The sequence below is a fragment of the Halictus rubicundus genome, chromosome 11 (genome assembly GCF_050948215.1).
Source record: "Halictus rubicundus isolate RS-2024b chromosome 11, iyHalRubi1_principal, whole genome shotgun sequence".
Taxonomy (NCBI): domain Eukaryota; kingdom Metazoa; phylum Arthropoda; class Insecta; order Hymenoptera; family Halictidae; genus Halictus; species Halictus rubicundus.
In genome coordinates this window covers 15,912,651-15,926,132 of record NC_135159.1, presented here as the reverse complement: position 1 = coordinate 15,926,132, position 13,482 = coordinate 15,912,651, and the positions used below count along the sequence as shown (strand labels likewise).

At 47.0% G+C, this 13,482-nt stretch overlaps 2 protein-coding genes across 4 annotated transcripts; both read right to left on the bottom strand.

Moving 5' to 3' along the window:
- Positions 1-892: 892 nt before the first annotated feature.
- On the bottom strand, positions 893-7,359 carry LOC143358917 (uncharacterized). 3 transcript variants are annotated; one of them, XM_076796444.1, is made up of 8 exons: positions 6,945-7,359; positions 5,675-6,206; positions 4,578-5,608; positions 3,460-4,330; positions 3,034-3,383; positions 2,430-2,802; positions 2,287-2,357; positions 893-1,964 (listed from the first exon to the last, which is right to left on the bottom strand). In XM_076796444.1, the coding sequence occupies exons 2-8, from the start codon at positions 6,125-6,127 to the stop codon at positions 893-895; spliced, it is 4,221 nt and encodes a 1,406-aa protein (XP_076652559.1). In that variant the 5' UTR covers positions 6,128-6,206; positions 6,945-7,359. The 3 variants fall into 3 exon arrangements, with proteins under 3 accessions (XP_076652559.1, XP_076652560.1, XP_076652561.1); XM_076796445.1 differs by having other exon boundaries at positions 2,287-2,354; XM_076796446.1 differs by having other exon boundaries at positions 3,034-3,368.
- Positions 7,360-7,886: 527 nt separating this feature from the next.
- Positions 7,887-13,434, bottom strand: Aux (cyclin-G-associated kinase). Its single transcript, XM_076796449.1, has 7 exons — positions 13,087-13,434; positions 12,600-12,661; positions 11,940-12,525; positions 11,010-11,797; positions 10,045-10,773; positions 8,668-9,813; positions 7,887-8,369 (listed from the first exon to the last, which is right to left on the bottom strand). The coding sequence occupies exons 1-7, from the start codon at positions 13,205-13,207 to the stop codon at positions 8,262-8,264; spliced, it is 3,540 nt and encodes a 1,179-aa protein (XP_076652564.1). The 5' UTR covers positions 13,208-13,434; the 3' UTR covers positions 7,887-8,261.
- Positions 13,435-13,482: the final 48 nt, after the last annotated feature.

Below are 13,482 nucleotides of genomic sequence, written 5' to 3'. Positions count from 1 at the left end.
TGTTCTCCTTTTCGATTGTATCATGATTTCGGTGGCGTTATGTATAATACACACGCGCGCGCGCGCGCACACATACACACACGCATACACACGCGCGGACACACGGTTACATCCCATCCTCTCATTGGAATGATCGCGATGGATGATGGTCGAGGAACGTGTGTGTAAACGAAACGCCTGGGATCATGATTTTCGAAAAATGGAATTGAGCCTGCGTTACGCAACGTAGATATATAGAAAGAAAGTCGAGAAACACACGGCAGTGCAGAATGTCGTCTACGTTTTTATACATATCGTGTTGCAACGAGGAAAGACTCGCCCAGGCCGACGACACGGGTGTAATCCGTAGAGTTTCAAATGCCAACAAGAAAATATTTTAGTACTCGGTCGCAAGTATTTTCCGCTACTCGTTAAGACATCTCTACTAAAAGTTTATAGCACGCGCTGTTAATTTCTCTCTCTCCTTTGTTTACTGTTTTTCACCACTCCCCCCCCCCCCCGCCCCATGTATTCTAATTTATAGTTTATCAATGTACGCAACAACGCTGAATAGGCAAAGAGATTTCTCCGTTGAATCTCTTTATCCTGTCGTTGTTACACAACCCCCCTCCCTCCCAAACCCCCGAAGTGCTGCTGGAGAGTGCCTCGCGCGCGCGCGCGCGCGTGTGTATGTGTGTTGTGTACGTATGGTTTTCTTTTTTTTTGTTTTTGGTTTTAAACGCTTTTTTTTTTGTTGTTTTTGCCTTTTGCATTAAATTGTCGGATTTCCTCTACAAATTGACCTATAAATCTCTGATATTGCTTAAATCAATCAAAGCCCCTCAGAGGCAACGATCATCCCCGAAGCGCCCGGTGCTTGCAAGAACTCTGACAAACCGGCGGCCACCGTCTATCAAGGAGGATGCAAGTCGCGATGATGTTGCCTGGCGGTCAGGATCGCCTTCAGCTCGGACTCTAACTGTTTTTTCGTTCGTTCGCTTACCGATCGGCCACCGACGACCGGTTGGGCGGTAAGGCGCGGGGACGGTAGGTCCGCCATCAGTTTACCGCTGGTGTCCCGGTTCTCGTGGCTTCTGGCTCGGCGTATCGGCTTCTTGATCGGCAGACCGATCTCGTCGATCGTCTTCTTGCTCGGCAGCGTGGTCACTTCTTCGCCAGGCATCTTCTTCACCGGCAAGCTGGCGACGACATCGTGCAACGTCATCTTCTTCTCGTGCGATGGACGCTCCAGCGACAACGTCATCTCCTGATTCAAGGTGTAAGTGGACCCGCCACCTCCGCCACCACCGCCTCCACCCCCTCCACCACCAGCCACCGTCTCCGAGGACCTGGTCAGGTCTATGGTGCCGGAGCCCCAATCCCGAGATAACTTCCGGCCAACTGCGGACGTCAACGGAAGTGGAGGACTCTTGGACGAAGGGTGGTGACTCGGTGGCAGCCTCAACGTCGCGAACACTGGGAACGATTGTCCACGCTTCGCCGGACTGCGAGAGTATCTCGGCGTCGTCGCCGGAGCACCACCTCCCCCAGGTTGCTCGACCTTGGGCACAGACGGACTCGTGCCAACCGAGTCGCTTCTAGCCGGCGGCATCGGCCGTAAAGTCGCGCTGCCACCAAAGTGAGAGCCTAAACGCGGGGGCGGTGAACCACCGTCACCGTGACTCAGTCGACGACCGACAGTTTCCAAGGGACTCCTCGCGCGTAGATTCGTGTTGCTCAGAGTGAACTCTCTGGGCTTCATCGGCGCCTCCAAACTGACCGGGGACAGACCCAGCCTGGAGCTGGATAGATTCGTCGAGCTCCTGCTCTTCTCGGATCTCTTCGGGCTGTGAGGCATCAGAGGACTCTTGCTTCGACTCCTTTCCCGACCTTTTATCGTACCTTTGTCCTCTTTCTTGAGCGTCGATACTGACTTCTGCTGTTGTTCCTCCGGGGCTGTTTCTACCTTCTCTTCCTGTTGCACTCTGTCGGATGACGTGGAAGATAGTGAGTAAGATCCAATTTTGGAAGAATTCGATGTACAGTCACTCACGGTAATATTCGGGCACTTTTAAGTGGACGATAACTTTTTTAAGATTGGGCCGTACGACTTGAATTTTTTGGAGAAATTAGAACAATTAGTTTACTACGTGGCATGAGAAAGAAATTTTGGAAAAATTGCAATTGCAAAAATTGGTCGGAACTGCGGAGTATATGAAGTTGCAACACTTTGACAGTGGGTGATTTTTGAACGAGAATTTAGCGATCCTTTGATTTTGCACGCCAGTGTAGATTTTCATATATTACCTTCGGATCTCCTGGATCATCTCGAAGAACTGAGCTTTGCTCTTGCGTCTCTGACGCTGTTCGTGTTCCTTCTAGAACATGGTTTCCTTGTAGATATATGACGGTAGAAGGGATCGCGAGGTATGAAACGAAAATGCACTTACTCGCTTGACGCTCTTCTGGAACAGCGAGGCGATTTGTCCCTGTCTGACAGTGTGCACCAGCTCTCTCGCTGCATGGTGAGGGGACACCAGTTCCACGCAGTTGATGAATCTGTAGAGCTTCTGCGAGAAGAACATCACGTTCCGACTGCGCCATATAGAGTGCTCTGGCTTGTGTCTTAACCTTGGCAACGTGTATTTGTAGAACAAATGTTCTCCGGCTAGTATAACGGTTCCCAGAACCATACCCATTCCAAGCAGACAAAATACACCAGCCACGGATGCCACGCCTAGGGGCCTGGCTTGACCTCCTAGCTTATGCTCCAGACCCGGGTCTATGCTTTTTCTTCCTCTCATACAAGGTAGACCACCGTACCTACAAAGTACACAGTATTTTTCAATTCAAGAATCAAGCGAAACCAAAGTACACAGCGGGCGAAAAACAAAGTTGTACACCCGATTTGTTCGGTGGGTGTGCAAACAGGATTTTTGACTCATTGTGTATGAGGTCAGTGCAAAAGTTCGTGCCCGATTCCTTGTTGTATTTTCCTTAACGAATTTTTTCACTGACCTAATTGTTCTCGATGGAATTCTTGCAAGCATTTACCATTTATCTTGCAAGATATCCAGCAAACCGGTGCTCGTGTAGTTCGCTATTACTTTCGATATACTCTCTTTGAGAGGATGCCCCTTGGTCAGGGCAACCGCGTACGTATCCTCGTTTATGGTGTCGCCTATCTTCTGCAAACGGCAGCCGTCGTCCGTTGCCCGATAAAAGTCCAAAATGGGCGTGTCGGCTATGAGGATGTCCAAACTGCCATTCCTTAATCTCTCGACGCCCTCGGCGACGTTCGATAAAGAATACCGGGCCATGTGCGACCATAATTCCGGGTTCGCTTTCTGAACATAGTACTCGGCGGCGGACGCTCTGGGTGCGCCGACCTTTTGCAGCAGCAGCTGCAATGCGATCTCTATATAATACAACTTAAAGGGTAGACCACGGATTTTGCAGTTCGGTTCGTTCGCTACTCACGCTTTTGTCGTGATAGTTGCTGCTGACTGCGGAGTGGAAGAACAAGTCCGCGATCAGAGCAGCAATGTTCGCCGTGTACGTGGCCACGAATATGACTGAGAATCCGCCCCAGATGTTGATGAGAAACTTGTTAGGCCAAGACTTGGGAGCTTTGAAGGCGAGCAGGTGCCCGCACAAAAGACCCCACATTACCCACCAAGCGGAGGCGATGGAGAAGTTCTTGCTTCGTTGTCTACCCCATGGGTTCAAGCCGAACGGGCTGAACCATTCGTACAGGGCTACTGCTATGGCAGTAAAGTTCAAGGACGTGAAGACTGCGATCCACAGCTCGGTGCTGAACGGAAAGAGGAACGCGAACAACGATATCGCGGGCTGCAACTTCGGCGCTGTGAGGAAGCTCACTCCGCTGAAGTAGTAAGGTGTGGTGAAGTCGACCACCTTGGCTCTGTGAGCAGACACGCTCAAAGGAGCGAATGCCAGCTGTGCCCTACCGGTGACCAGCTCTCCCATTATGCCATTCCAGGTACCGCTTCTGCCATTCCTCTTCCCAAACAGACCGTCCTTCACCACGTACAAATCGTACCGGAATCCTAGTTCGCGGGACACCAGCGACATCAAGTCCATAGTTAAACCGTAGCAACACATCACTGTGTTGCCGTGGCGGCAGAAGATTCCTCTCAGGCAGATGCCCTCTTGCAAGCTCGTCACCATAGTGAACGGCGACGCTAATGCTGTTACTATGCGGTACATAGGCATGCCTATCTTCTCGCCACCTTGCTCCAGATAGGCTGGCACGATTCCACCCCCCGGCCAAATGATGCTGTCGAGGTAAACCTCTTTTCCACCTTTAACAGTTCCTACTTTGGTCCATCTGGAAAATGATGTTCAAGCGTTACGCGAGTCAGCTTTCAACCCTCGCGCGGTCGTTTGGTCATTTCTGATCAATTAAAATTTTGTTCTCCTTTGTATAATTGGTTTTTGATTGACATTTTACAGAATTTAAATTTTAGGAGATTAGCTCATCTTCGCTTCTGAAGAAATGGCAAACGAAATCTTTCCCAAAACGCTTGTTATTTCAGGAAATAAAAATTGTTAGCGGATGAAAAGAGCTGGCATACCTTAGTTGTGTCTTATTCCCAGGAAACCTTATGGCCTGCAGATTCAGTAAATGAAATTTAGCTTTATCTTTCGAAATTTGGTGCACCGACATCCTCAGTTTCCGCGTCAACGTCTTCGAGACGTTCCTTCTTATTTCGCTGTTTAAAAATTTTGCTCTGTTCCCCGGGAAACATTCTGGAATAAAGTTCTCGTTTAGCTGCGACTCTCTCATAGTACCTAATTTCGATTTCATTTCGTAGAACGTCTCGTCCAAGGCCTGAGAAGTCTCTCTCATCATTCTAGATAATATGGTATCGCCGCCCATCAACTTCAAGTTCGACGGTCTCAGCGCGAGCATACCGACAGGCATAAAATCTTTCGAGTTCAATTCTTTGTCCGTCGTTACGAAGGTCTCATCGATATCATCGAAACCAAAACCCTTGTCTTCTTGTTTGTACGCGGAACTCTGATCGCTTTGCCACCTGTATTCCTGCAGTTTCTGTATGTCGTTGGCAAAACTTGGCAGAGCGTTCATCTGGTTACCTAGCAGTTGGTTTTCAGCGACAAGATTCGTGTTCCTGTTCGTGTTCTCTAGCGGCACAGGGTTCTCGTTCGTTGTGATCGCTGACCTCGAGCTGTGTAAAATATGCGAGCTGATGATATTGGGTTCGTTCGGTCTCAATTCGACTTTCAGGTCCAGCCATAGCCATAAAAATCTCCCGGCGAGCATTTCGAATTTACCAGCGGCTGTGAGGATTTTTCGAGCGTTCTTCAAGTCGCAACCCATCACTATTACTCCTCCGGTGCCCCCTTCCTCTGCTACTCTTCTCAATCTCATCCTCAACGTCTTGTCGTTCGTAGGAAGATGTATAATGGTTCTAGGTGTTAACGTCGGCTGATCAGATTGTAAAAGGTGACTGACTGGGAGCAAGGTGGTATCGATAAGGAGGGTGAACGCGTGCCAATTCGCCCTGTGCATCAACGCGGCAGCTGCTGCTCCTACTTCCTTCGTGCTCGAGCCTATGCGGCTCTCGTACGGCGCCAGATTTCCCTGTAAACGATCGTGGATTAGCTGCGTGAACGTTATATTAGTTTCGTAAGTCAAGAGTCAATCCACCTGTTGTAGGTAATCCTCGTGAGTGAATGGCATCCATAACGTTGGAAGGTTCAAAGCGGCAGCTGCTGTTACAAGAAACCTGGCCGACGATCCTCCCCCGATGATAACGCTTAGCACAGTCTTCCCGCCTCTGATGTCGGTGCAGAATTTGTTCAGAAACGATAGAGGATACGTCGGCGAGTCTGCCTTTGGCGAATCTTCTAAATAAGACAGATTCATGTCCACGTGAGACGATTGTAGCTTCGCTTTCTCCCATGCCTTTTGGATATCTGGTTTGTAAGAGCTCTGAGCCTGTGTCGCGCACAGCACCACACGCCATGACAAGTGAGGCGATTGAAGCCTTCCTCTGTAAGCTCTTGCAGCCCTGGTGACGTTCGTGCTACACAGGACTATAGAGCAATACGAAACACCCAGTAAAAGGAGGAACGCTCTCTTCCAGGAAGAGCCGAACATCTTCAAGTCTTCCGAGCTTTCCCCTCCTTTTTGATTCACTTAACTTTTCTGATTTTCATTGTCTGTATGGGGTTCTAATCTGCAATAACCAAAAGCAACATAGTTAGGAATAAGTTGTACATGTAACAAACATACTGTGTATTTATAAAGGTGTAAACATACAGTAAGACAACTTCTCATACATACATATATATATTACATGGAATAGTTTACAGTATATGTGTAGAGTATGTGTATTAGACTCATGTGTGCATAATTGGATCTTTTTCATACACAAGTCAGTGAATTGGTTTGTCAGCTCGTTAACCCCTTGCCCCATAATATTGAGTCTTGAAGATTTCAAAGCAAAATCTACTAAATATTGCAATAAAATTCTACTCCTCTGTTCTTGAGATTTAACCATTAGTGAAAATATAAGAATGACAGACAGACAATGTAAATTTTCTTTTTCTGCTAGGGAATTGTAAGTGAGAAAGAAGTTCGAATTGTTGGAAATGCAGAGGAAGTGATAGTGCAAGGGGTGAAAATATTCGATATTTTCGAAGTGGTTTCTTGGGGACGGGGGGCACCATTATGAAACATCTTATCGTCTAAAACCTGAAGGGAGACGACCCTTTTTATCTCGTACTTCCTCTTGGTAACGTCGCGCGATCTTTCCTTTCGAACTGTTTCAGCTTTTCTCGAGAAGACAACGTCGAGTTTTTACGGAAATTTCGCGTAGAAATTCGCGAAAAACGTTCGCGGAACGCCGATAGATTTTTCGGTTCTGACAAGACGTTTGAACGCGCTGCTAGAGAGAGAAAAAAGCGTAATTTACCTTTTACCGAAGCGAATCGTATGGCGCAGATCCGGAGGTGGGTGAAGAAGAGTCCGAGGATTGCTTCTTAACCGCCACATAATAGCCTATCGATTAGGTAACCGTATCAATTGTTGCAAAATAATGTCAATTGGTCAGTGTGAAAGACAGGGATGAACCGTGTCACTCGCTCTCTTCTGGACGTCCTACCCCGTGCCCGTGTATAACAGCCATTTCCGAGCAGCCCCTCCCTTAAAATTTCGACCCACACCACTCGCGCAGAACACCGTCTATGTATACAGGGTGTCCCAGTAACTTTGTTACAAAACGATAAGTATCTCTGTTGCCATCAACCCTTTCGACACAACTGTCTTTCACCAGTATGCTTTCCCAGCACAAATACTCGAATCGCGAACATGCCAAACGCTTGTCACAACCCAAACGCGTTTCACAAATCAAAGCTGTTGATAACCATACCTCTCGATTTTTTGGAGCTTAAATAAGCATTTGACAAACTTCATACTATGGACAACAAATTAGAAAGAGTTTTCACAAAGAAATCTATATTATTTTACAAATTTTCTCTGCTTTTTGTAGAGTTAATATATAGGTTCGGCGGATGAGCGACCCATTTGATACTTTGTCGTGTAATATAAACGAGACAGAATAAAACAAAAGAAGTCGGTAACTGTAGAAAACGTAACCTTCGTCTGACCTTGAATTCTTACCCTCTTGCAACAAATTTTCGGCAATGAGTACTCTGGTGTAAGAAACGGAAAACACACACTATGAACGAACCTCTCAAAGAAAGCATTCGAAAAATAATTGTCGATCACAAATATCGATCGTTGACATGTTTTGAATTTCAAAGATTCGTCATTGGTGCGAAGAATTTAAAATTTTAATTCGAATACAGGTACTACGACTGCATTGTAACAGAAGATTGGACTTCGGACTGCGCTGGGAATGTAAAAAGGTGTTTGGCCGGAAAATATGTTCATATATATTTGGAATCTTCCTTAATTTACATATGCTTTATATATACATATATGCTTATGCCGCAGTACGCTTAACAGAATAAGTGATCTTACAAGGCTTTATATAATAAAGATGCATATACACAGTAGCCATTCAAATGCAGCTTCAACTTGAACGTTCGCCATTTACTATGGATCCATTACTTCTTCTCTGTCACTACAGCTAAGACAACATAGCTGGAATGTAACACGGAGTAGTTGTCTTACAATTAAATATAATGTTCTCGGGTTTTTCCGCTAGGAACTACCTTAATCGTGGACATAGATTTTAATTCTCTTTAACATTTAACAGTCATTGAAATTAACTAAATAAATTCTGCTGCGAAGCATCGTTCTCGAACGCGCTCCAGGCGTTGTTCAGTTCCATGAAAATCAATTTCGCTATGTTCTCGTTCGCCGTACCAGCTTGCTGAAAGCACAATACATTCTCATTCAAATCCCCTCTCGATAACGCTTCCGACAACAGCAGAATCACCGTTGTTTTGGGGGAAAACAACCGTTATATAACCGCCCGATTTTTAATCCAAATTTCAAAATCTTTTTTACGGAAAGGGGAGGAAATTAAAAATGCATTTACAGGTCTTTATTAACATAAAGTTAAGAAAAACTTTGATTTTTTATTAATCCCTTTCAAAAAAAAAAAAAGAAAAAGAAAAAGAAAAAAAATGCTAAGATCGGGCGGTTAGACAGGTGCTATCGAACTGTACCTTGTCCGGATGCACTGCCAGGCAGGCTTTCCTGTACGCTTTTTTAACGTCCGCAGCTGTGACCAACTGGTGCATTTCGCAACGCTGCCACCTGTCAGCTTCCGGCCACAAAACGGTATGCATCGAGCAGAGCAGAGCGCGCAGGTTCCCCTTTTTGCCCTCTGTCCACTCCGCGATCTTCAATCGATCTGGGTCCATGGTTTTCGCGGCCTCTACCTTTCTCATTTGATTTATTGTCTTCGGACTATCCTTCTCGGCTTTCCTCGAGCTAAAGAAATTGTATCCCTGACTGCCGAGCAGGTCCTCGAACGCGTCTCCGCCCGATTTCGACGATTTATTGCCGGATGCGGTGCCGTTGTTGTCTGCGGCGTTTGCCTCGCTGGTTACATTGGATTTGTGCGTGTTAGGACTCGAGTGGATCGGCGTGCTAGCTGGCGCGGGACTAGCGGATAAAGGAGTATTCGAATTTCTCGGTGTACCGTTCCAACTGGACGTCAGACCGGCCCCCAAAGAATTGGCAAGATTCGCGAACGGATCCTTGTTCTGTGTCGCCGCGAAGTTCGGCACGCTCGAGTTCCGTGGAAAGTTCTCCTCGGTATTCGGGGACCTTGCGGGGTTCGTTTTAGCGGTCGGCAAACCTCCACCGAGAAGATTGTTCGCCGCCGCGTTCCCAGCCAGAGGATCGAATAAGAAGTCGTTCACTTCTTGCTGCTTAACGGTCGACTGGCTCTGATTGAATAATAAGTCGTTCATATTATTATTATTAGTATTATCGTTTCTAGTAGGCTGTTGACCGTGTCCGAACAACAAGTCGTTCTGGACAGGATCGCCGATAGTCGGTACGCTGGTTTTCGTTTCCTGCTGCGAGAAAACACCAAAACCTGCCAAGAGATCGTTATCATTTTGACTAGAATTCGAGAAGATATCTAATCCCGGTGTTGCAGCAGTGGCGGCGGGCTGCCGCGGAGTATTTAAGGTACTGGCTTCTGGCATTCCTAAATTCAATAAGTCGGCCTCCTGCAAATCACCCTCATCTTTCGCTTCCTCTTCCTCTTCCTCTGCTTGATTCAAGGGCACCTCTTCCGGCACGTTCACGTTGTTCGGCGTTTCGATTGCTATGGGCGCAGTCGGCGGCTCCTTGTGAACCTGATCGGACAGACGAAAAGATATCAGAGGGATACGCATTCTGGTTCTTCATCTTCAAAGGATCGATTTTTCTTTAAGGGGAGTTTTTCGTGCAACGACAATGAAAACACATCTTTAAGAATTTTTTTCCAAAACAACTATTGAATATATGGGATCAGGAGTTTTTCGGATGTGCACAGATAGTCTTGAAGTAAAACATACTCCATGTTGAACCATCTTATGAAGGCTTACCTCGTCCGCAGGCTTAGCGGTTCTGAAGTTCTCCAGCGTCTCCTCCATTTCCAGAGTCGAGCCGAACAACGGATCCGGTTCCGGTTTCGACGTGGATAACTCCGCCTCCCAGGGTGCCGGCACTCTGGCCATTTTCGGGTTCTCCTCAGCTATCATAATATTCAGGATCACACGGAACTTGCCGCCGACATCGGGCGCGTCGTCCAGATCTTTCTTCTCGAACATTAGAGTGTTTTCGGTCAGCGGTAGGTAGCCCGTATGAAAGTGCAAAGACGCGATCTTAATTCCTATCACACGGCCAAGCTGCTGCCGGGCATGGAACAAGACTATAGTGACGTCTCCGCGGACAGTTGCGTTCCCTAAGGTTAGTGGTACTTTCCCCTCCATCATGCCGAACAGTCTCATCTCCTCGTATTCCGGCCTCTTGGTCGAGAACACCAGCGCGCCGTTGCTATAGATGTCGATGTACGGCCGACAGCCGTCTTTCGCTCTAGTGAACAACGGCACCGGCTGTATAATTAAAGAACGTAGCGCCAGCGGTTTGGTATGCGGATGCACGCCGCCGCTCAATAAGCTCATATAATTAATACTACGTAGTTCGGAAGGTTGCAATTGGGGCGGCTGGCAGCGTCTCGTCGTAAACAGCGCTATCGCTTCCTCGGGGGTTGCCAATGCTCTAGCGTAAATCAGTAATGTGCACGCGATTGTGGCGCTCGCTCGGTATCCGTCCTGCGAAAACAAACGGTCCAACGTCAACATTTCAGATTTCCAATGCTATACATACAGGATAATTCAGCCAAGTGTGCCACCCAAATTATACGTAAACTATTTCATATAGGGTTGGCATTTTTATCGAGATACAAAGAACATCTTCAGTTTGAATTGCATCCGCAATAAAAACAAAAAAAGACTATAAGGGTATACGGGATGAAGAATGAATAGCTACTGTATATGTATATACTTACAGTACAGTACAACACCACCACGTGATTGAAGTCCGCGTTTAAGTACCGATAAATGTCCTGGCAAATTTGATACAGGGCCGATAACAGAGGGGCATTCGAGTCCGACGAAGCATAGGCGAACGAGCAATCGATATGCCTGCCGGGTAGCCTGGTCACGTTCGGCCGTCCGCGAGACAAGTTGTACAATTGAATGCGAGCCGGGGGCGGGTGTCTCGCTTGAAGAAACGCTCTGACATCTTCGATATGATTCGCTCGATAGGCAGACTCTATACCATCCGCCGGATACGGCATGACAAGTATTCGAGAGGTTAAGTAACTCGCGTCCAGTTCTGTTCGAGCCATGCTCTGCTGCACGGTGTGCATCATTTTGCTCGAGGTGTCCTTTAGATTTCGTAGAAGACTACCAGCACCTCCCTTTAACGAACTAAATAGGCCTGTTGTCGGTTGAGCTACCGGCATCTTTGCCACGGCTACTTGAGCTGGCGCGGGTCTAGGGGGTGGCACGTTCATCGGAGGCGACGGTCTCGGTGGCGGCGTCTGTGTGCTAGGGGGTGGAGCGGGTCGTGGTGGTGGCGGAGTCTTTGCCACAACCTCTACCTTCGGGGGTTCTCTGGGATCAAAGTTATTCGACTCTGCTACCGCTGCTAGGCGTTCTAGGACCATTGATGTCGTCAGTCTCTTCACCGGAGAGATTTCCAGACATCCTTTGATTATCTCGTAGAAACAGTTTACGCGGGGATTAGGAGGAAGCGGCGGGTACTTGCCGTTAACTATTGCGAGTTTGTTACCTGGAATAGAAAAGTCGAATAATCAGATCACTTTTACACAGAAGCTAGTAGAGAGTTCCAGAACGAATAAGAATTTATCGAAAAGCATGGTGGCTTTATAGAAGCGAGCGTACCGATAGTGTGTATCGATCTTAATACACACCTTCGGGAAACGGATGCTTCAGCGTGACGAGCGTGTACAGGATACAACCGAGCGCCCAGCAGTCTACCGGTGGACCAATAGGTTCGTTATTCCATGTGTCCATCATTTCCGGCGCACGATACATCGGCGTGGTATACTTCGCCATTTGGTCTTCTAACGTGGCACGTTTCTGAGCGTTCCATGATGGGTTCGGTAGAATCTGCTGAGTAGAAGCACTTCCGAAATCGCAGAGTTTCACCAAACCGTCGCCTCCGATTAAGAAATTTTCTAGCTTTATGTCTCGATGTACAATGGGTTCGGACTGTTGACTGTGCATATGATGTACAGCCCTAGTTGCCTGGTAGGCTATTCTACAAATTTGGGCAACGCTCAAAGAATTCGAGGATAAGTTTCTTAATATGTCTGCTACTGTTCCACCCGGACAGTATTCCGTCACCAATAAATACTCGTATCCTTTGCGGTCCTCTCGTTCCAAACGTTGAGCATATAAATACTGAATGATATTCTGGTGTCCTGTTAGCCTTTTCAGAGTCTCTATTTCTTGCACGATAGCCTTGTTTGCCTCTTCGTCGACCGCGATAAGCCTCTGAAAACAAGGAACCGTACGTTGGTACAAAATTTTCATCGCAACACAACTAGTGAAAATGTAATGTGATTCACCTTAAGCGCATACTCTTTCCCTGTGTTAACGTCTTCCACGGCAAATACCAGAGCCCAACCACCTGTTGACAGAATGTTAGCCATACATTGCTTAAATACTGATCATAACGAACAAGTGCCTAAGCGAACAGATATTTTTTAGAAACAAAGAAAAATTTTAATTAAAACATCGAAATATTGTATATTCGCGTGGTTCGGTGGTGTCGAAAACTTTTCTGGAACCAGAACGTGTTACAAAACATTTAGCGTGTGCTGTCAGCCAAATGTCAAACTACACAGTCAACACATGTCAAAACAGTTTGATAGTTCGCTGTACTAGCGTGATCGTCCGCGATCGTTCCGCGTCGTTTCTCGCTGGGAGTATCATGAAAAACGGCGATTCTTTGAAGATCATCAAGGATGGTCACCGACAGGGAGATAATAATCTCATCCGATTAGAGAGAAACGGTATAGCGATCGAATGATCAAAAGATTGACAGAAACTCACCCTCGGCGAGTAGCCTGGTCACGCGCAATTTCACATTGTTAATTTCGAGTATTTGCCCGACATACTCGTTTGTATTCGCTCCGTTCAAGTATCCCAGCGCGGATCTCAAATAATCCGACATATTTCTTGAAAAATATCCCTCGGAACCCCCGGGAACCGTTCACCCACAGTTACAATGCAGACAGCCGATGCTGTCCGGCCATACTGTCTTTGTGACGTCATCGTCAGTGCCGTACGAACACGGTCCTCGCGCCGATGGCACCGTTTCCCAACAAAGTCGTTGTGAAATTTTTCTTGCTCGAAAGTGTATCGAACCGGAGACTGTTCTTCGCCTGGAACTGCACGATGACTCATGCTACTGAGCAAATTTTATTTCAATCAGAACAACTTCTTTAA

Bases quoted from the DNA above. Each gene is read 5' to 3' on its own strand.
- LOC143358917 (XM_076796444.1), bottom strand. From the start codon at position 6,127: ATGTTCGGCTCTTCCTGGAAGAGAGCGTTCCTCCTTTTACTGGGTGTT. The intron at 2,803-3,033 runs GTAAATGCTTGC...TGTACTTTGTAG, and splicing joins GATATCTTGCAAGATAAATG to GTACGGTGGTCTACCTTGTA. The intron at 2,358-2,429 runs GTAAGTGCATTT...ACCATGTTCTAG, and splicing joins TCCAGAAGAGCGTCAAGCGA to AAGGAACACGAACAGCGTCA.
- Aux (XM_076796449.1), bottom strand. From the start codon at position 13,207: ATGTCGGATTATTTGAGATCCGCGCTGGGATACTTGAACGGAGCGAAT. The intron at 10,774-11,009 runs GTAAGTATATAC...TTGTTTTCGCAG, and splicing joins TGGTGGTGTTGTACTGTACT to GACGGATACCGAGCGAGCGC. The intron at 9,814-10,044 runs GTAAGCCTTCAT...CTGTCCGATCAG, and splicing joins CCGCTAAGCCTGCGGACGAG to GTTCACAAGGAGCCGCCGAC.